The sequence below is a fragment of the Bolinopsis microptera genome, chromosome 7 (genome assembly GCF_026151205.1).
Source record: "Bolinopsis microptera isolate Bmic1 chromosome 7, MBARI_Bmic_1.0, whole genome shotgun sequence".
NCBI lineage: Eukaryota > Metazoa > Ctenophora > Tentaculata > Lobata > Bolinopsidae > Bolinopsis > Bolinopsis microptera.
The window spans coordinates 1452267-1475477 of record NC_087078.1 but is presented as its reverse complement, the minus strand read 5'-3'; the positions used below and the strand labels follow the sequence as shown (position 1 = coordinate 1475477).

General features: G+C 37.1%; 1 protein-coding gene across 1 annotated transcript in view; it reads left to right on the top strand.

Moving 5' to 3' along the window:
* The window catches only part of LOC134818392 (uncharacterized), a 34721-nt gene extending 12622 nt beyond the window's left edge, over positions 1–22099 (top strand). Inside the window, exons 11-19 of the mRNA XM_063827918.1 lie at positions 18711–18820; positions 18973–19067; positions 19198–19325; positions 19470–19554; positions 19767–19856; positions 20020–20058; positions 20303–20347; positions 21283–21398; positions 21877–22099. Of these exons, the coding sequence (XP_063683988.1) occupies positions 18711–18820; positions 18973–19067; positions 19198–19325; positions 19470–19554; positions 19767–19856; positions 20020–20058; positions 20303–20347; positions 21283–21398; positions 21877–22005 (837 nt within the window). The 3' untranslated portion in view covers positions 22006–22099. The remainder of the gene's footprint in view (positions 1–18710; positions 18821–18972; positions 19068–19197; positions 19326–19469; positions 19555–19766; positions 19857–20019; positions 20059–20302; positions 20348–21282; positions 21399–21876) is intronic.
* The last annotated feature ends 1112 nt before the right edge of the window (positions 22100–23211 follow it).

Here is a 23211-nt window from a genome sequence, read left to right as displayed (position 1 = left end):
CCATGTTGTGGTAGTTTAATTGTGACACTGTTAACATATTACCACACGTTAATGATTTATGTGACTGGTGCATGGTACTAGCAGTGTTGTTTGATCCATAGTACGTAATACAAAGGGTTTAAGCTGGTATATCATTATTTGTTCAATTTCACACATGTTCAGATATCATCAAGATTATGTGACAAAGTAAACTTGTCTGTGCCTTCTGTGTTTTAATTCCTTGCGACTATATGATATAATAACAATTCCTAGCACTTCCAGGCCATTAACTAAACCTACACTACTCAGCATTGCTTATCAGGGTTCCCTAAACATTGTTCACATATTTTCTTCAATGTGTGACAGAGTAAACCTGAGTGCACCATCTAACGAAAAAAGTCGTCAAATATGTAGGTAATGGTCATATGTACACATCCAATCAACTGGACACTCAAAATTTTGGTCGAAAACGGCAGCAAGGGGTCCATATTTGCTCTGTCACATGTTTATAGTGTGACAATGTAACCATTTCCGTGCCGGCCGTATTTAAGCGATATCTTATCACCTGATTAAGATATCGTTATGTGACAAAGTTAGCCTAGAGGATTAGACGATTATCCTAACCATCAAGGGTTTGTGTAATTTCATAGTGTGACAAAGTCAACTACACTGTGCCTTTTAATAGGGTCACTTATATTTGCCGGTGTCCTCGGACTCGGGTGAACGTGTCCATATACATATCTGCGTTTATTGTGGGCTTTTTCTCCACTACCGCTCTATACATATCTGCTCTGTGGTATCTATTGTGCTCGTCTCTGAACACATATCCGCTTTATTGATAACAAGAATATCCCCAAAATTGGTAGTTATTGAAGACATCTTTGTCCCTCGCTGACATTTCTTCTTCTGTCCATTCTTGGCAGTTTCTTTTGGTTGTGTTCGTCCAGGAAAACACACAACTCATCTTTTCGAAACGGTGACGAGAGAACGTGCATTTCTCTTCTATTTCTGCCCGGGGGCAATACTAGTACAACTTACCTTAATAAGGATAATTAAATTATAAATAATAATAATAATAAAGACTTTGTGATATACAATTGTTGCAGTTGTTTCTCTTATTTTTCTTCCCTTGCTCTGCAAGCCCTGATTCTTGTATAAACATTGTGTTTAGTATTTTTTATATTGTATTAATTGTGGTAAATTGTGGTTCAGATTTCGGTATTAGTAATTATAGGTGTTTGCTGAGTTACTGTATTATACACTCTGTTGCCAGCTCTTGTGTGTCCCATCTCTTGCCCTGCAAGCCCTGTTTCTTGTCTATACAACATATTATAATTGTGCAATAAACATTTATTGTAGCGTAGGATTATTTGAATTTCTATTTGCTAATTCATATAATATTCACTTTATGATTGTTTCGCCCATTTTTCTTCCATTGCATTGCAAGTCGAGACCTCTTATTGAGACCCGATATAATAAATACGCTTTATTTAATTTACTCTTCGCTGGATACTGTAATAAACACTCTGTACATGGTCCTCTTATCTTTCTTCCCTTGTTATGCAAGCCCTGTCTCTTGTTTATACAATCTTTAACTCTATATTGGGTAGATTGCGTAATTATTATGGATTTTATATTGAAGTTAGCCCTGCACTGATTTCTGTATTAATAATAAACATATTTGATGGACTACGGTATATACAGTTAGTTTTCTCTTGTTTTCCTTCTCTTGCTCTGCAAGTCCTGTTTCTTGTTTAATACGGCATATAATTATCGTGTATCGTATTGTAGAATGTAATAAACATTGGTAATAGAGTAAGATTATTGGAAATTCTTTTTGCTAGGTTTATAATATTTAATTGTATAATTTGCAATGGTTTCTCCCGCTTTTCTTCCCTTGCACAACAAGCCCTGTCTCTTATGTTTGACTTTGTCGATTGTCTTGCGTGGTTAAACTAGATGCAACGTTCAACGTATAATTAGAAGGTGGCACATGAGAACATATATGTATTGTTATTGAAATTTAAGTCATTTTTAAGCAAATAAATATTTATGTTGCGAATTATTTTGCATCATGTCAACTTCATTGTGTAACGAAGCTGGCTGTACATTTTGAGTTGGCCTAACTTGGTTAGTCAAATTGTTTTTTTCCACTGATGCCAAAATTTGGCTTCGGCAAAAGCTGCCGATGAAAATAAAGCTAAATAAGCCTGCCTAAATAGTGAAATAATGTCAGATTGTAAAATTTTACCAATTGAGTGTGCAGACAAAACGGTTGTGCTACAGTCAGGTATTTTAATCCATACCATGTTCGTTGAAACTGAGACACGGAGTAGTTATTATCCGTGGTAAAAATTTTGAAAATCGAATTTCGATACGGTTTTGTATCAAATCCAAAAAAATACGGAGTACACAGTTGAACTAATGAAATTAAGACAACTTTAACTTGGAATGACATATAGTAAACAAAAATCAGGATTAATTTTGGATTTAAATATGTACAGGTTCGAGGGTTGGCAAGTTGTGGCAATCAGAAGCCGTAAAACAGCCTAGTGATTACCACACGTGTTTGGTGCCGGCCATCCCTGGGCCTGCAGTTAGATTTCTATCGATGCATCAGTATCGATTTATTGTTGAAATATGTGAAATTCTAATAACGCAAATTTTGTTTAACACTAAATAGCTTTAATCGCGAATGCAGTTATGATCAAAAGAAAACTAAGAAAATTAGAAAAAAAAGATTTAATATAAGTATATACAAAAATAATAAAAAAATGTTAGCTAGACTGATATTATGTTAACTTACTCTCAGAATTAGTTCTTTGATTTAAATGATTGTTAATGTTTTGAGGAGGGAGGAGAATGATGGACAATTCATGGACAAAAAGAGACTGAGAGTAGAATTTTAGATGAGTTTTATTATTGTTGATTTATTAATGTTGATATATTAATAGTTGATATATTTTTAAAATGGTTGACTGTACACATTTACCAATTTCCAGATTGTCAATAATAAAAGAAAGAAAAGTTCGAAAAGGAAGTACAGCCAATCAATAATCATTTATGTTTACTAGAAATTTGAATTTAAAAATTATCTTTAAAGGACCAGTTAACTGAAAAAAAAGTTATCCTCATATTTTGACAGATTGTGACAAATAGCAAACTAAGCAACGAGTCGAAATTCCTAAATCTCTAACTGCTCTCTAACGCGTGTAAATAGCGTTTGTATTATTTTGGCGATGACGTCATAAAGTCCCTTGCGCGCGCAGAAGAGCTCGTGAGACTGTATTTTACAGGTAGAAAATGGACATAATACAATGTTTTTCCCCAAATAACTCGAAAAGTAAGTAATTTAGGGTACATGTTGCTTCATAAGTTGTATATAAACATGGCCATTCTGCACAATTTGGACACATTCAAAAACCTTTAGGGCCTTCATAGCCCAATTTACCAGATACCCATAGTTTATGGAACCGAAAATCAGTTTTTCGCCAATAACTGAAAAAGTAAGCACTTTAAGGCATATGTTTGTTCGTAAGTCATATATTAATATGCTAATTGCGGTTCTTTTGCACTCTGTTTAAAGACTCTATCACGATCCTATCGAAAATGGGCTCAGCACCACGCCCAAAATGGTTTTTGGCGAATTTCTCGAAAAGTAAGGATTTTAGGCCATGTGATGCTCAATAACTTCTATATAAACATGCATATGCGGCTTCGTTTAAGCCTATTTTGAAGTCTCTACGACCTTCAGAAGCAAGGGGTCGGTTACGTTATTGGGTCAATATGGGCGTGGCCCTCCTGGGTTTTCTCCACGGTCAAAAAAATGTCTCCAAACGAAAATCGTTTATTCATACCTTCGGGAAGGTCTGTGCAAAGTTTCGTGAGTATTTGAACATTTGCAGGTTCATTTCCATAAATGTCCATAAATGACTGGACTACACAACTTTAGAGTTAACTTTAGAGAAACTCATAAGTCATTTATCTCAAATCAAGCTGTTAGTGTCCATGGTCAACCGGTGGCGACAATGTTTTACGTGAAATGTAAAAATCAGGAGTAATATAAAAAGTGTATTTTTAGATTAAAGTGCTAGCTCGTAGTTTTAGAATTGTATAGATTAACGTTGGTCGTTTAGTCATCTAACAATCGATCGTGCCGTAATATATGGCCAGAGAATAATAGGGTCTTGGAAATTCTATAGTTGTTCAGTGGGTCGATTGACTGAACACGTTTGCACTTGGTATTTAAACTTACCAGTAGTTTATTTATGTTATGTACCGATGATAATGCAATTAGGATAACAACTAGGTGAGCCGTAAGTCTAATTCAAAACACACCTCACACCGTACACTCCAATCAGTATTACTATTTGGTAGACCCGAGACCGGGTATTTTGGCGGGAATTCTGTTCCCACGGTACTGTTCTGATAGAAGCTACTTCTACTAATGGTCCCAGAGGAACGGCCGTAAAGTAGCCAGACTTCTTGTCTCCTGTACTGGCTGACACATGCGGATTAAAGTTATAAATTTCGCTATGCTATAAATATAATTGCTCTCGGAATTGAACAAACTCCTACTTATCTAAATCCTTTCTAAATTCGTTAGAGTTTCATGGACTGGGGAAAAATAATCGGTACAGTCTCCCTGCTTGTGTAATTAAGCAATGAAAACAATCCAAAATTATCACATATGACATAAGTTGTAATAGCAGAAACTTTCTAACCGTACATTCACCCGCCACTGTTCAAGAACCTATATCACTGTTTAAAATCATGACGTGAGCACTGTACATCCAATCAGCTATTCCTTTAGTTAGAAAGATAGCCAAAACTATAAGGATTTTGGAGAACTAGGGCAATAGTCATAATTCTAAAATTTGAGTGAGTTACACGTGTTTTATCGACGATGATAAACATTTGTAATGTAAATTACGCTATGCAAGCGCGCACTGAGGGACTTTATGACGTCACGAGGCCACAGCTTATTATTGCAATAACACGCGTTACACGTACGCTAGAGAGTTGGTTCTTTCGGCGATACGATTCTTTACCAGTTTGTCACAGCTGATTTAAATCTTAGCCAAATTGGAGACTACAAATTTTTCAGTTAACTGGTCCTTTAAGTAAAAGCTCTAGAGATATGTTTTCATTAATGAAAAATGTCGTATTAAGACTTTTTGTTGCATTGTAAAATACATGTTGTAAAGATTCATTTGATAATTTTATTCTTCAAGCACGAAACATCCAAAAAAAATGTATTAAATAAAATAAAATAATCTTAAAAAAGGGAGGTATGTTAGGTAATAGGATTGCATAATTATGATTAAGATGATATTGAACAGGACACAGGTGTCTTGATCGTGACCTTTCTAGGACCATTAGGGTCAGTTCATTCAACCATGCATTTAAGTGAACGCTGTGCAAAATATACTGTAATTTTACCATTGGTTGACAACTAGGCGAGGTAGCCTTCCATTGGTTGTAAGTCATGTGACCTAGGTCACATGACCATAGCAGGTGGATTAAGCCTCATTTAACCTCGGTCAGCTCGAGCACTAAACATTAGTGTGACGTCAGAATAGTTATTAAGATCGGCACGGCAGGTAAAATAAATACAGATGTTTCGTGCCGTAAAAGTTAGTTTTTAGTTTATTTTAAACCACTTCTCCTAAACTGTTGTTTTCCGTTGTTCCCAAAACAATACAAGAGAAGCACCCCGTTAACAATCGTGTCCAAAGTACCGAGTTCTATGTTTAAATGCATTTCCTTCTAATAACAGTCGCTATGAAATAAAATGAAGTATTTTAAAAAATTTGTATCTTTAAAAAAATCTAAGAGAGGCTTGGCCTGGATCGCACATGAAAGGATAGCGTAGAGATGCTCTGCCTACCTCTGGGGTATGGCAACCCTGTGGAAGGTTGCCGGAGAAATCAAAGTGAATAGTGAAGGGTGGTGTTATGAGGGACATGAGTCATTATGGTACGCTTAAGTGCCAGCTGGGTTTGGAAAAGTAAAATGAGACGAGACAGCGTGTGAGTCTATTCTATGTCACCCCGGTCTGATCCAGCTCCTCCGGCACAATTAAGCGTTTAGTGCGGTTTGCGAAATTAACAATAGTGGAGATGTGTTGGTTGAAGTATTTTGTTAATAAGTAGATAGTACAAAACGTACAAAACCTAGATTGCACTGACAAGTTTTAGATTTACAAGTAATTTGTTGTGGGATATAATGGATGCATCCGAATGTTAGCATACTCCATCATACTAGAACAGTTGGAGTTAAAGTTTGTGAAATAATCCAGTCAGTTACCTCGCTTTAATAGCCACCAGTTCTGATGTGCGATAACAAATAGTTGAGTTGGTATACAGTGTCGACTTTTAAAACTCTCCTAGCTGCCAGTCATGTCACGTTCCTATCCTGATCCTCCAGTTATGCTCGGTAGCATCGCGCTTTTACCGTTTTTATTACCGTTTTTAAAAATCACCGTTTTTATCGGAAACACATCTTATTCAATATTAATCTTATTATTAAAGTTCATTTTTAAAGATGAAGTAAAAACACGATACAATATGCTCTATACAGCTCCTGGTGACTTTATTACATACCAAACTCTGTTCAGTGGTCTTTTCCGTCACCTTGCTGTATTCCCTTGGGACGCACTGTAAATCAGGCTTCCAATAAACAGAACTGAGTTACCACTTGAATCATGCTGCAATATCTGATTACAGGACATCTTATAACTTTATAATCTTTTATACGTGTTACCTTAGATAACCTAATAACCTTATACTCCACTACTTGGGAAGTTGAATCCCTGGAGAAATTGTTATAATACCTTAATTCCCAAAAATTTGGGCGACCAAAAATTTGAGCGGGCCTCTCGCCCAAATTTTTTGCAGACCAAATTAATTGCATAAATCTTTTCCGTCTGCTAAATTTTTTGCTAACCAAACTTTTGGCATTTGGCCTGTGGCCCTGAAATCTATAGAAAGATGGCTTTTTCTTCATATCCAAGTGAAATAATATTTGAAATTTTAGTTTTCTAATCTGTCATTGATGGCTTGACCAAGTAAAAAGGCTAATATTTTAAATGAATAGAAATAACTGGAATATAGCTAACAGCTACTAATAAAAAAAATGGCTAGAGGTTCGGATAGCTAGAGATTTAAACAAGATCTGCAAATGGATTATCATCCACCGTAAAGTCTGATCTACAAGCATCAGTTATACCCGACTTCTCAAAGCCTTTCCTTATGTCATCTGGCCTCCCTTTTAAAATTAAATATACATAAAGTTCGTTGATCCAACGAGCGTGTACTTCACGGATCACTGTCAAGCGGGTATCATATGCTGAGTGTAAGTAGACTAAACTATCTGATTGAGAGACTAAATATCACTATTGTATATTTATCATTGTATTTTTTAGTAGTTACTGGGCAGATCTTAAATTTCATAGTGTGAAACAACTCAGACTACCACCTACATGCTTAAAATTGAAAGCAAAATGACTGGAATAATAAGGAATAATAATGAACTAAGGCAAATATCTAACTGAAATTTTAGTGGAAAATCGTTCATTTTTCGAAGAATTTGTGCCCAAATTTTCGGTCGCCCAAATGAGTTCAATTTCTCTGCCCAAATTTTTCGGGCTCAAATAAATTGTGCTCAATATAGTGGCACACAAATTTTTGGGAACTAAGGTAATCCATTGTTCCTAGTTTTACAATCGCATAACTTGGATACTTACAATGTGTACGTGTCAACAGAAAAAAGCTGATATTTTTGTGTTGGTGATTGTAAAGCGTATGTTAGAATTCCGCGCAAGCCAACTGCTTGATAAGCATTGAAAGCATGACTTTCATCAAGCATCGTAATCACCGCATATGTTACATATCTTATTACAACATACTTCTGGACAATATCCCTATACTTTGTTTACAATTGAAAGCATTAGCAGCAAGATTATGTATGTGGTGGTATTTGTTAAGGTAAATGTTTATTCATTATTCAACTATTCAGAACCTAATAGTCCTTTAAACCTTAGATATTTGGACTTTTGCCAACCTCAAATCTAACACAATGCACAAAGTGCTGTGGTGACAGAAAAGAGACGAGAACAGGTTTACATCTATTCAAGTGGTCATTGTACATCATTCGTTCAGTATGTGTTTTAACTCTTTGTGTTCAAGAGTTATGCTCTGTTATGTATGTTATACATAACAGAGCATAACTGTTGAATCGCACACACATTTTTCCTAAACGGTGGTTTATAAATATGTAGTACTATAATAGATGTAAATAAACGGAGTATACTATGCGGTATATATAATATAATGAAAGAGAGCCCTGGTTTATGCTTTATTAAGTATGACTAGGTTAAGCCAGGTGTGCAACTTGTGATCGTCAGCTGAGAAATAAAACCTGGTTAAAGTTACAGTTACCGACAGGTCTGAAAATTGCTTAAGTCCGCCAATCACATTATTAAAGGATCGGCTGGGACTCCTTTTTTGGCCGGGACCGGGACCGGGTCCGGGATTAGAAAAAAGTGCCGGGACCAGGAATAAGACCGGCAAGCAGCTCTTGCTAAATAAGTGTGGTTCGAAAAAGGGATGCATATTGTATTATTTGGAAGAATTTCAGAAAGTTTGCTTCCAGGATTGAAATCTAGCAATGTGAAATGATAAATCCAGCAAGATTTTGGCTTGCTGTGCCAATTTAGTGGTCAAAGGATAAAGTCCTGTAAATTTTGAAAATATACGTACAGTAATAGGACTCAAAAAGGGTGCAAAGAGGGAGAATTTGGACATTTGTTTGGAAAATTTGCTTTTAGGAATGAATTCTAGCAATAAGGAATGTAAGTTTGAACTACACTTTAGCAGTAAGGCAATTTGGATAATGCAATGGCGGATATGCCAAATTAGGCCCAAAAATGTTGGCCCCGTTCCGCCCCTTGCCAAGATTTTATGGGGGGGGGGGGGGGGCGGTCGCCCCCCCCCCCCCCTGGCCCTTCCTACAACCATGTGTTCAGTGTTCAACCGTGAGTATAACTGAAGATATTACTCTGGTTTTCTACAGAAATATTTGAAAACTTTAACAGTCAAAGAGACTACCTCATTAAAAGTATCCAAAAAGTCTGACCACTCGTCTGGAGACATGTGGTGAGTCCAATGTTCGACCGGGATCCCGGCTTAATCCCGGTCCCGGTCTAAAATCTCCCGGTCAAAATTTGTTGCTAATTTTGTTAAATTATCGAAAAGATTTTTGCACAAATGATCGATTTTTTGTTGTTGAAAAACTGAGGTTTAAAGCAAAATTATTTACCGATTAATCAACAAAACACTGTCAGAGTTAAAGTTTGTTGAGTGAGCTGTGCTTGTGCTTGTAATCAGTAAAGGATACCATGGGGTTTTAGTGTCAGAGTTGATTGCTGGTTTGTTGGGTGCGCTGTGCTTGTGCTTGTAATCAGTAGCAGATACCAGGTTTTAGTGTCAGAGTTAGTAAATTAACGCATGCTACCCTACGCAATGTCCTCATCATCTGATTCGTCAGTAAATCTAACTGCCTCTTCAAGTCTTCATTAGACTCCGTAACCATGATACTCTCGTCGTCCGAGTCGTCTTTGTTCAGATTGTTCGGGGCATGGTTATATAATCAATAATCATCAGGTGGGAACTCGAGCTGGTATATTTCGTAGTTTATGGCTCATCAGTTGTATCTTTGTATTTGATAATCAAGTTGAATTCTAATTTTTCCGGCCGGAGGCTCAGTCTGCTATCCCCTACAATGTTTTTCGCCACCTTGAAAGCCCTTTCTCTTGCGACTGAGAAAGGAGGTGGACACCGATATATCCAGACAAGCTGGTTCAGATGGGGTACAGAGTGTGATTTTTCCGCCAGAACTCTAGGGGATTACGTCTCTGGGGCTCCAGCTTGTCCTTCAAATATCTGGTAACCTCGTTCCTGACCACGTTGTTCAGCGTAGGAGTTGGTCAGTTGGTTCCAAGTCGCTGCATCATCGTCAATCTCTCTGACTGAGTCATCAGTATCACTGTTTCTTCCCTTCTCGATATCACTGTCCTTACTGATTCTTGTACTCTTTCTTTTTCCAGTCCCGAGCCCGGCCGAAAAAGCGGTCCCGGTCGATACTCGATCATTGGGTGAGTCTACTCGGCCAATACTAAAACTCTCTCAATGTGGTGTGAATATTCTACCCAGTTTCATAGAAGTTTCCAGAATGGTTGCTCTGAATTGCTTAAAGTTGCTATTTTTAGAAACAAAGCACACTTTTATAAACACTGTAAACTTTAATCTAGACTATAGTTCTACCGTTATTAAACACCTTAACTGCTATAAACAGTGGTTATTACAACTACCCACACTTACAATATGTTGTGTCTATAATTCACTAACTGAAGAGAGTCTACAATGATGGTACGACCACTCTTAATATCATATCCTGTCCAAACATAGGATGCACTACATGAAGAATTCGTTGTAACTTTGTTTGAAAAGCATTAATACACATTACATGCTAGACGATACCATTTCATCATTACTATTTTTACTTGACTCCTCTCATTTACTGTTGACCACTAATTGACATGACACTGAAATAACGCTGCGAGGAAGCCTTTATTTACGGAAATAACCGGGTGTCACGGAAAAGTAATTTGAACTTGTCATCGCTGTGTGCATAATATTATAATGATGATATTAACAGACGTTGTTACGGTCTATACATCACTTTTTGTAGATAAATTGTAGGCGCGGGTCTAATTATGTTACAGGTGATTTGAAAATGTTTTGTGTCACTAAACCTTGACAATGTGACATGTTAACTGCAAGGATCGGTAGTAGTAACTACACCAAGTGTTTTACTTCGATATATTTAATCGAAGTAAAGAACTGCATCAAGTCATGCAGGTATTACGTCATACGCTTATATAGCACAGCCCTGGGATATAAGATTGTTATTCATAAAGGCAACTTAACATTTTAGAAGTATCGTGACATGAAAAACCGCTGATATTACCAGACACTATACAGACTGTCGTGACTGCAGATGCGTACATCTCGCTAACACTATCTCGTAAACATCTCTCCGCTAACACTATCTCGTAAACAAGCAGGGAAACTCAATTATCAACAATATTTCACAAATATAAACAACTCACAGTTCGGTAGTGACGGTTCCGAATATTTTATTGTCTAAATGTTTAATCACACAAACTACACAGATGATCTCATCTTAGACTCCTTAACCTTTTCTTAACCTTTTCTGCTCGTGACCAACAATTATTGTAGAGTCCCTGGAATGTGTCCAAATTTTAGATTTCCGGTATTAACAGGGGCATGAGCAAGGGTTTTCTTTGGAACCATAAATATTTTACACATTTGCCGTGAATGCGTTCTGTAGAGCACCTTTAAATTTACTTTTACACCTACCGTCGTTCAACATAATTGTAAAACTCATGTAGAACACTTCTGTGGATATTTCTTAGGCTTCTGCAGAACCACACGCACCTCTACTTTAGGTCATCTTTAAGAGACTTTCGGCTTTCTTAGGAGACTTCAGGCTATCTTGAAGAGACTTCAGGCTATCTTGAAGAGACTTCAGGCTATCTTGAAGAGACTTCAGGCTATCTTGAAGAGACTTCAGGCTTTCTAGATCTAGAGTTTACTCGAATAAATCGTTACAGTTTACCAGATCCCAGTTGCTAATGAAGTATTCAATGATAGCCCAACAATGATACGCTTGAACTGTTAATCCTTACACGATAAGAAAGTGAGTGAGTGAGTTGTTGAGTGAGTTGGTGAGTGAGTGTAAGTGTTTAACCATATTCTTAATCTAGATTCCGTTCTAATTCTATCAAGTAACTAAACTTCGTAACATTTTCATAATGTCCACGATCATTAGTATTATAGATTCTAACGAAGAGCAAGACATGCAATAACGTAGCGGTAGAAATAAACTTAATCACATTTTCCGATCATGCTTTTTCAATTATGTGTGTTTAGTCGGGTGGGTCAGTTAATGCATGTTCTCTGACTACACGACTACCCCCTGATATCTGAATTTTTAGTAACCGGGTGCTATTTTTAGATATTGATGGTTAATATCAGTGTTGTTGCTCTCATTACCTCACCTTATAAACAAACATCTAGAATTTATTAGGCATATTTATAATATGTAAAATAAAAACGGGGTCAAAATCAGAAGTTCTGTAACGTGGACGCATATTTGCGTAATTGCGTAAATGATGCGTATTTAAGGCTGAGCTAAAAACTTAAATGTATGTACCCTGATATTAGGATAAGAGAAAGCACTGCGAGCGAGGTGGTAAGTACACACTACACACTACACAAGATTGCATTGTTAATTTCGTCATTAATCTGCGAGCCCTGTATTATATAATACGGCTAAAGAGGCGGCGAAGTGCGATGAGGCGATATTATTATGATGTGATTGTCTGTCAATATGTCATGTTCCCACACACTCTTACACACTTACACACTTACACAAACACACACACACACACACACACACACGCTATGCAGGATGTATAATCTACAGGGATGTTAAATATTTACATTATCGTTAAACAAACAAGCATCTTGTGGTGAAGTTGAGAAGTTGAGGTTTTTAAATCGTGCTTTTATGGAATGTAAATACATATGGATAGTGTTATAGCTATAAATGTTAATAACATTCCCACTTCTTAGTTATCATGACTGTAAACCGTGTAAGTAAAATTATTATTTACTCATTAATTAACAAAACGTGGAGCTACTCACGCACAGTTTTATCATAATACATCGTAACACACAATGTAAGGAATAAGCTTTCTTGAGAACGTTAAATTATCCCTATATTGCTAGCAATAGGGAAGGCCGCCAAAAAGTATCTCTATCTTTTACCATTTAGGAGCTAAGGATGCACATAACCATATTATATTGTTAGATGGATGGATCAAACTAATATTCATCCCTGACTAGTTTCTGTAAAACGAAAGATTTGTTGTTCGCTCGGTTTAAATGTGTACATTTTGGCAAAAGTCGGTCGTTTGGTATTTTATCGTTCACATATTATTACCGAAGCCAGATTTTTACCATTTCCGACCCCCTCCCCTCTCTGTTGCAGCCACTTTCCACAGACCTATGTTGTGGTAATTGCTCAAACGTAAGCTTTTCCAAACCCCTCCGCATATCGGCTGACTAACATAACATTTTTTTAATTTCAAAATTCAATTAAACTTTACATCAATGTATTGCAGTTATATTTAGAAAAAACCAAAATATCTCCTGTGGGGCAAAAAACATGGAAAATGAGAGCTAGAAAAATATTCCGAAGACTCAACACTACCAGACCGCAGCTGGAGTGAGAAACATTATGTAAACATCATAGTAAAATTTATTTCGGCTGAACCAAAACACGGTGGTAAAACCATAATTACATTGGTGCCGAACCATAATTACATTGGTGAACGATTTCTAACTGTATGCACTATGGAAGTCTGTAAACCACACAGATCAGGCTAAATGTCGGTTATGTGCGGTATGTAGACGGAAACCTTTAGCAGCTGTGTAAACACCGTGGTGTTGAACTATTGTTGTTAGTCACCATGTTATCGTTACATTCTGTGTATGTACCGGTGTTATTGCCGGTGAAATGTGTGGTTTGCAGGGTTTGTAGATCTTATCAATACTGAGCAGTTCGGGGATCACGTCTAGCCAGAGTAAGATAATACCAACTACATTCCAAGATAAGAGTAAGATTGTGTGTCACCAGACTGTTCTGGTTGTTAGGATAAAGTCACCCACTCAAATATGGGTGACAATACTGTGATACACTATACTCTACGACTGTGATCAGAGTAGCTAATATATGTATTGAGAAAGTTGCACCATACTAGGTCACATCGCTCTAAAATAGGACCACAGTTAAACTAAACATTTTTATAACCACACACCCTCAACCTTACATGAAATTGCAGTTTTAACCGTCACAGTTTTATGCCCTACATAGGAGCAAACGTTTACATGGAGCATGGTCACACTATAAACATGTAACGAAGTAAATATGGACCCCTTGTTGCTGTGTTTGACCAAATTTTTGAGTGTCCAGTTGATAGGATGGGTACATTATACAGAGGCACATATTAGGTGCGATGGGTGCGGGATCGCACAATTTACCGTTTTCCGCACATGTCCGCATAATTTATTGTTTTCCGCACATGTCCGCACATTTTGTAATTTTCTGCATATTTCCGCATAATCTAGCATTTTCCGCGTAATTTCGCATAATTTTGAAATTTTCGCGTTAAGATTTTCGAGTGTAAAAACCAAAATATGTTATAGTCGGGCCCTTTTAGGACCGTGACTCAGGCCCTTTCGGGACCCTGACCCAGGCCCTTTTAGGACCGTGACTCAGCCCTTTCGGGACCCTGACCCAGGCCCTTTTAGGACCGTGATTCAGGCCCTTTCGGGACCGTGACCCAGGCCCTTTTGGAACTCATACCTAGGCCACGTGACCCAGTTACCACGTGACACAGGCATTTTCGGGACCCTGACCCAGGCCCTTTCGGGACCGTTATCCAAGCCCTTTTGGGACCGTGACCCAGGCCCTTTTGGGACCGTGACCCAGGCCCTTTCGGGACCGTTACCCAGGCCCTTTCGGGACCGTGATCCAGGCCCTTTCGGACCGTGACCCAGGCCCTTTCGGGACCGTGACCCAGGCCGTTATGAAACCCTCGTCGTTACCATACTTTGATTATAGTTTATCAGTTATCATTCGTAACTTCACCACATCATCTGATTACTCTAAGTCACTGTTCTCAGATAACTGAATCTCAATATAGGTTCAATCATGGTCTTAGTAAAGAACTACACCCTCAGTAACACATAAACAGACCTATTTTTGATAAGAGCGGCGGTTATACGTTTAGAATTTCCAAAGTCCTTGAGAAAATGCAAAAGAAAACCGCACAATTCCTGCACAAATTTCGAAAAAATCGCCGCACATTTGCCGCATAATTGGTAAAAATTTACCGCAACTTACCGCACATTTTACCTTTATAGTCGGGTGCGGTACCGCATAATTTCGATTTTTTTACCGCACCTAATATGTGCCTCTGACATTATATGACCATTACCTACATATTTTACGACTTTTTTCGTTAAATGATGCGCCAAGGTTTACTCCGTCACACATTTAAGAAAATATATGAGGAATGTTTAGGGCACCCTGATAAGCAATGCTGAGTAGTGTAGGATAACTTGATGACCTGGAAGTGCTGGGAATTGTTATATTATCATATAGTCACAAGCAAATAACACACAGAAGGCACAAATAAATTTACTTTGTCACATACTCTTGATGATATCTGAACATGTGTGAAATTGAGAAAATATTGATATACCAGCTTGAACACCCTATATTACATACTGGATCAATCAACACTATTACAACCACGCACCAGTCACATAAATTTGTATGTGGTAGTAATATGTTTACAGTGTCACAATTGAAACATCAAAACATGGTAGAAAATAGGTTAATTTTGTCACCAAAAATATTATAACTCTGTTTGCTCCTTGCTGGAAGATAAACTAGTTTATCGACATCTTCATGATGATAAAGTTATATTGAATTCTAATAGAGATTATCGTGAACTTCAAAATAAGGCAAGCAATGTAAATTTCGTCACATAAGTTGTTTTAAAAGTTTGATAATTTTTTGTTCACATCGACATTCTTATTATGGTTGGAATTGATTAATACAAGAAATATAGCAGCCAGTTTTCCGCATTAAATTTACATTGTTGAGGCACAAAATGTTAATTTTGTCACATTTTTGAACATGCTAGATTAATAAATACCAAAATTAAGCCACTATCATCGGAAAACGCTATTTTTTTGTTTACCGATATCGTCAAACTCAAATGAACGTGTCCATATAAAAACAATGGCGACAAAGAATGTTTACATTGGAAAAATGCTCAGACTGGTTAGGGCAGGCACAAGTAAACAGAATTTGACTGTACTATATGATTGGGGAAACCAGTTATATCCAATATCCATGTTAGAGCACATGTGTTCTTAACTCTTACTTTGTTCAACTGACCTCTGCTTCGTTCCGTTGAGCTTCCACTCAGAACTCGTGCCAATACATTCAAGTGTATTATAATCGTCTTGTGATCTAGATAAATGTAACAGAGGTGGTAAACATTGCTATGGTAATTTTCCATGTTGAATTATTGTTCTTGCTTTTGATAAATTCAAATGTTCCAATACAGTACAATGAGTATTATAATTCCTATTTTAGTGAGTCTCTTTATAGAAAGTCTCTTTAGAAAGTCTTAAAGATTTAAATAAAACAATCAACTACTGTATTTGATCCATTCTGATTCCATGCATATTTCAAGTTCTTACTTACTCTACTTACTTGAGCCGATTATAAACTGGCAGTGCCGTTTCTTTATTTGGAAACTTGTCCCACGCGTATAAAATATACCCGTTTTTTAAATTAAATTACATGCAGAATATTTATATTCCGTTTAATCCTGTAGCAGACAACATTTTGCAAATAGTTTCAGTTAGAGATTTTTACAAAAGTAATATTCAAATTATTAATCATTAGATAACTTAAACAAATTGACTTAAATTTAATAGAAAATTTGTAAGAAAAGTTGCATTCGTTTGGAACCGTATAGTTTAAAAACTGGATACTTTAGATTCTGACCGAAAAGTATGTCATAGCAGTTGTATTCGGATAGCTCAAGCAATGTTATTGACCAGCGGATACCCCGAAATTGATAAAGTTGATTCGATGAATAAATGACTCTAATTCGAGGCGATGTATTCTCAATATTTGTGGCACATTTGTGGCACATTTGTGGCACATTTGTGGCACATTTGTGGTACGCCCCAAATTTTCTCTCCTATCTTGCCCCCATTTGTGGCCCGCTTGTAATGAAATAATAATTGCAGCGAGGAGATTATTTACATCGAGCAAGACTTGAAATGCAATATGTTGGATATGTTATAACATGCACAATAGTAAATATAATAAAGGGTAAAACTAAAAAGAGTAAAAAATAGCAAACACTTCTATCAATTTGGACATATAAATATATAGTCTCAGTTTATTGCCATTAGGGATTTAGGGCATCACGTGATCTCCCGTCTTGTCGTCCATATCTTGACTACGTCTCTTCTTATTTCTTCGTTGCCGGTCCTTCCCTACTCCTCGTTACAAGGTTGACAATGCCCAACCAGACAACTTGATGAGCATCACTGAATCTTAACTGCATTATTTGCTGCAGTCGATTTACACATGTATTTTGAAAGCTGAACTGCTTTATAAACATTCCGTATAACTTATATGTTTTAAAGAACGCCCCCCCGGCCCCCCCCCCCCCCTCCAAGTGCATAATTATTTGTTTTAAACTTTGCCGATATTCCGGTTACAAGATACTTATTTACTCAGCAGCTGTTTGCAATGAGAGATGTATCCAGTGTCTTTTAGTGTGGCTCAGTGTATTCGCCACAAAATCCCTTTGCAACCTTCTGACAAATTCGAGGTGTTCTAGCAAAATAGTAAGCGAAATTGTAAGAATGTTTATTCTCAGAATTGTAAAGATGTCGCCCATTCAAATACAGACATTATCAGTTAGCAGGACTAAGTTGGTCGCTGCCATTGTCTACTGGCCATGTTGTTATGAGTTCGGATCCCAGTTGGGCTGAAATCTCAAAATTGGAAGACAGCTGTTACCTACCAAACTATGGTATAAATGGTACCCTTTTTAGGGGTTCCTCTCTTCGGTAGTCTTCGCCGAACAGTATAATTTAGCGATGATAATTTCTGCACGGATCTAACAGTTGCACCATGTTCCATCCGAACTTGAGCGACATCTTTACAATTCTTGTCCTAAAAGATCTACTAATGACACAGTTAATTAAATTATTGCTTCAAAACAGTGGCGCGCGAAGACTAGATTAATACCATATCCGCGCTATTCAATCACGTGATACGTATTATATGCGCGCGCGTCCGCGCGATCGACGCGTGCGCGTGGTCGATCGATGCAGCTGGTGACGAGTCGTCATATCCATCGTGAGGGCAAATTTCCGATTAACGTTATTCGTATTTCGTGCCTCACGGTGAGCCGTGAGGCACGAAATACGAATAACGTTAATCGGAAATTTGGATGTTGGCGGTGGTTTTATTATTAGAACTAGTGTAACCCGTGCCTACGGCTTGGATTTCATTATCGCAGTTGAAATGCATAAGTATAAACGGTGCAAAAGTTAAAACGGTGCAAAAATATGCATGCACAACGCCGAAACCGGCCGCATAAAGTTAAACAAGGAACTGAAACTACTAGGTTCCGTACAGACTCAACTCTGCACCCATGTCAATATGTTCTTTATATGCAAGCCTCTTGATTTATAACTCATAAGAGTAAATTTAATTCTGAGTGCCCCTTTCGATAGATGCTCCTGGCGCTACTGCCAAATTATCTGATTATTTACCAAAATTTAATTAGGGGAGGTGTACATACCACTTCCCATCGGCCGATTTTAAAAAACTTAACGATTTGGCTTCTTCAGTCTTCAGAGTTTTGTCGGCACTATACCGAAAAAAACAGCCCCCAGCTGCCAGCATACTGTTTTCTTGACACACACATCTTGAGATTATTGGTATAGATTAACCAATCTTTAAACTTTCAGACCTCGTATCTGTTAGACATGCAGAATATCAACAAGTCCTGTAAGAAGTTCAAGAATATCAACCAGTGCCGAAATTCAACGGCAGAAATAAAAATCAACGAGGATCTGCTGTAAGTTTTCACTTATCATATGGTTTGTTATTATACAGCTTGTAAGTCATGATGCAGGTTGTTGAACGTGTTTATGTTGTACTATTGTTATTTGTTATTCTTATGTAGCTATATGAAATATTAGACCTAAAAAGTGAACCTCTTCTTTTCAGGTTAGTGATGTCAAAGCTTAATAACCATTGTACCGAGTGTGGACCTGAATTAGCTGGAATCAAGGACAATTGTACGGTGTTTTTGCCTGAAGAGGGTGAGTTTTTCTCCAGAGAATTTATCAATCATCTCTTTATAGTTTTTCCTATTTTAATTCGAAGAGAAAGTGTTCCTTAATAAATTTCTATATTTTTCTTGCACCCAAAATTTAATCCGTTAATTTACAGCAAAAATGGTATTTGAGATGATGTGCTTAACTAACTCTGATCTGGAACACTGTGGACCAAGAGTTATAGTATACGAGGCTGAACAGGAACGGCTTGACCTTAACTCCAATCCTTGTTTCAAGGGCTTCGTAAGTTGAATCATGATTTTGAAAATTGTTATACTGTTATGTTGTCCACTTCTAAAATAGGAAATGTCCTTGAAACCTAAATATACCAATTGTTGTTCTTTTATAGCATTGCAACTTAAGATTGATCGTGTTAACGCTTTTCAGATGCCACAAGTTCAGAACCAATGCAGTGACGAGTGTGTCAAGGAGGTGGAGCTTATGAACAAATACGACGTTCTCAACTGCTTCGGTTCATATCTTATTCATTATCTCTTTTTTCGTTGACATCCCACAAAATCGGTCTACCTTTTTCATCATATTTTTTGTTGTTGTTACACAATCAAGTCAAGCAATTTGTTTTAATTGCATCACCAAAGAAATAGCTTTCCTCTAAATTCCGGTGAAAGTAACTTTCCTTGAAATTTCCCAAGAGAAACTAGTTTAAATGTAAAATTGCTTCAGATGCACTGATGGAGTACGCTGTTGTAGATCAATCATGGCAGCTGTGGCACAAGAACTGTGTACACAAACCTGGCGTACAGGTCCAAAACAGTAAGTACTCACTAATCAGTGTAATCACTTAGTAATTAACTAAATAGTGTGAGAGACACTGTTTTATTCCTTCGGTTGACACTTGACCCGCCGTTTGAAGATTTTATCACTTTTTTAACGATACAAGTCTCCTTTACATTTTGTTCACCAAACGATGTTTCAGAGATAAATATGACTACTGGATACGACTACTCGATAGGTGGTAAGTATTTTTTTATTTTACTGTAATTAAAAGGGATAAACAGAATAAATTAAAATAGATAAATAAGAAATAAAGTACAAATATACAAAAAAGGATTTCAATAATTCTTGTTAACTATTAGGACCTTCTGGGAGTTTAAACTCCGAGTCACATATTAACTATGTAATATATATTATATCATTTACATATCAGAAATCGCTGTAATAAACCAGCACATAAATTATGAACCTTTGCCTGTGTCCAGGCGATGGTAACAATGAGAAAGGGCCTAGTGCTATAAGTAAAAGTGGTAAGCAAATACACCAGCGCATGATACTTACCTTTTGATGAGCTAATCCCTTAGCTAAGTTGCCAAACTAGTTGCTAAATTAGTTTGACAACTCTAGTTTGACAACTCTAGTTTGACAACTCTAGTTTGACAACTCTAGTTTGACAACTCTAGTTTGACAACTCTAGTTTGACAACTCTAGTTTGACAACTCTAGTTTGACAACTCTAGTTTGACAACTCTAGTTTGACAACTCTAGTTTGACAACTCTAGTTTGACAACTCTAGTTTGACAACTCTAGTTTGACAACTCTAGTTTGTTTTTGTTCTCGCTTTATCTTCACTGCTGTTATGCTTGCAAAGCTCATCCGGCAATTTCTTAACCGGACGACATTTTCGTATTCATCATCCGTTTAGAATAACAATTGACCAGCGTTTCTTCAATTACCATGTCCAGTCCATAGGTATACTCTGCATGGTTAATAATAGAGCTGAATTGAACGGTGGAATGTAGGTATCATACAACTGGTCGGAACTTAAGATTGTCCGACAATGTCATGTTTTCAACCATGTTTATTTGCAGTTTTACTGTTTTCAGCAGTCATTTGTCACACCAATATCTGGGCATGTAATTTTACATTATATTCCTGTATCTCTAGAAGACAACGTCCACACTAAACTCATCCAACCACCCTCTTTTCTTTCAGTTCGTTGTTAAGCCGTAGTACATACATATTACATTACACTGGATCGAGCTTACACAGTGTAATTTCCTCCAATCTGTGCCGCGCGCCTATATAAACGTACGCGGCGCAGACTGGAGGAGATTACACTGAAATTACACTGTGTAAGCTCCAGTGTAATGTAATATGTATATACTACGGCATTACTTTCTCGAACACTTATCTAGATATAGTTTTCGACTGACTCAGGAACAATAACTCCACATAATGACCAGGTGAGGGAGACGGCAAGACATCTCTTTGGAAGACGGTCGCCTACACGTTTGTTGGTACAGTACTCCTGGCATTTGTTGTGGTGGGTGTGGTCATGCTCGTATACAAACGACACGTGGTGAGTTATTGCACAACGATTTGGGAGGGAGGAGGGAGTTTAAGTTATACAATTAAACGGGAGTATAAGTTATACAGGGGGGGGGGGGGGGGGGGGAAGTAACGTTACATACGTTGGGTCTTATACCACCGCCGTGTTTCATATCGATCCCCCCCCCCCTCCCTGTACAATAAAACGGGAGTATAAGTAAACCAGGATATAAGATACGTTAAAATCATCCAACCAACCTAAAAGATAAATTTATTAATTCTTTCAAGTCTCCTATAAATCTAAAACATGTGCTAACCGTACAAGCACTTATATTTATATATATATATATTAGGCCGAATGTCCAGAACGACTAGATAAGGATGCGATCTTCAATAATCTCAGAGATTTTATAAGTTGATTATTTGATTAATTGTTAAGTGGGTGGGGTTGGAAGGGTCTAAGAATATATTATTATATGTTCATAACATTAACATCTCATTTCCTCAAGGTCCTGAACATGTTTGGTTACAACAAATTCGGAGGAGTGGAGGACAACAACTTGATTACGGACGTCCATATGGAGGACACCATGTGTTCGGACTACGACGAGGACCGGGGGGAGAACTACTACGATTAACATGGATTTGTTTGCACGTGCAACGTGTTGACTCGCACATCGGGAATTTGTTTGCACGTGCATAGTTTTTATTCGCATCTCAACTTATAAGAGTTCAACAAGCAGTGAATCATGTGACCTCAAGTAATTGTTAGTGGCAGGACCCACTTCTCAGAGCTGATATTCCAAGCTTTAAGTTTTAGATCGCTACAGACGGTTGATTATTAGGTTTTAATTTTTCAGATGCAATTATATATTTCGCGGATGTAGTCTTTAAACTATAAAGAACTTTGATATTTTGTTACCTTTGTAAAATTAGAGGACAGTTGTGTAGATATTAGATAATGTGTTGCTTATATTTTCCTTGTGATGTAGGATTAAGTTTTGACTTGAAGTTTTAGGCAATATTTGAAAGAGCTGTGAGGTTCACACTTTATAGAACCTAAAAAGACTTTTGACGTGCTCAGATACAGTAACTCATACAAATGGTGACAGTCATGTAAATTAAGTAACTTGCTGTTCTGTTTTTAGTTTGTTACTCGCTGTTTATATAAAGAGGGCCAAGTTTGGAATTGTTTTCAACAAGTTTGCAGTTCGGTAAGGGGTCGTTCACATATTACGTAATCAGCGGAGGGGGGAGGGGGTTCCAAATGATTGCTAGTGTGTAAAACTGATTACGGAGGGGGGGGGGGGGTAACAATTTCCTAAAAAGCGATAACGTAATATGTGAACGACCCCTAAGCAGAAATCGGGTCTTCTCTGGAATCCGCAAAATAGTTTGGTAGATCGTGGGATAATTTAACGTTACACACATTATTAGATTAGAGATATTAGCAGTGATATTTTTTTGCCAGATAATAAAACTTCGATCTGTGAAGTCTGTTTTGATATTGAGCTGAAAGGTAAAGACAGACTTTACCGAGTTTTAAATCAACAATCAATATTTTTACGAATTTCTATTTACTATTTCAGGCCTTATTTAAAAAAAATACGAATGGTTTATTACAAAATACAAACAATTTACCTTCTCGTTTTTGAATTAAACAAAAAACAGTCGTTGTATTCGTAATATCAGCAGTATTCTGATTATTTTCGTTACAAGATTTAAATCTTAAAGCAATTGTCACGGTAAAGACAATATTTAAACAAACTTATAAAATCTTCAGAGGGTATTAAGGTATCAGTGACCTTTTTCATTGAATTCATATCACACGAATGTTGGTTTAA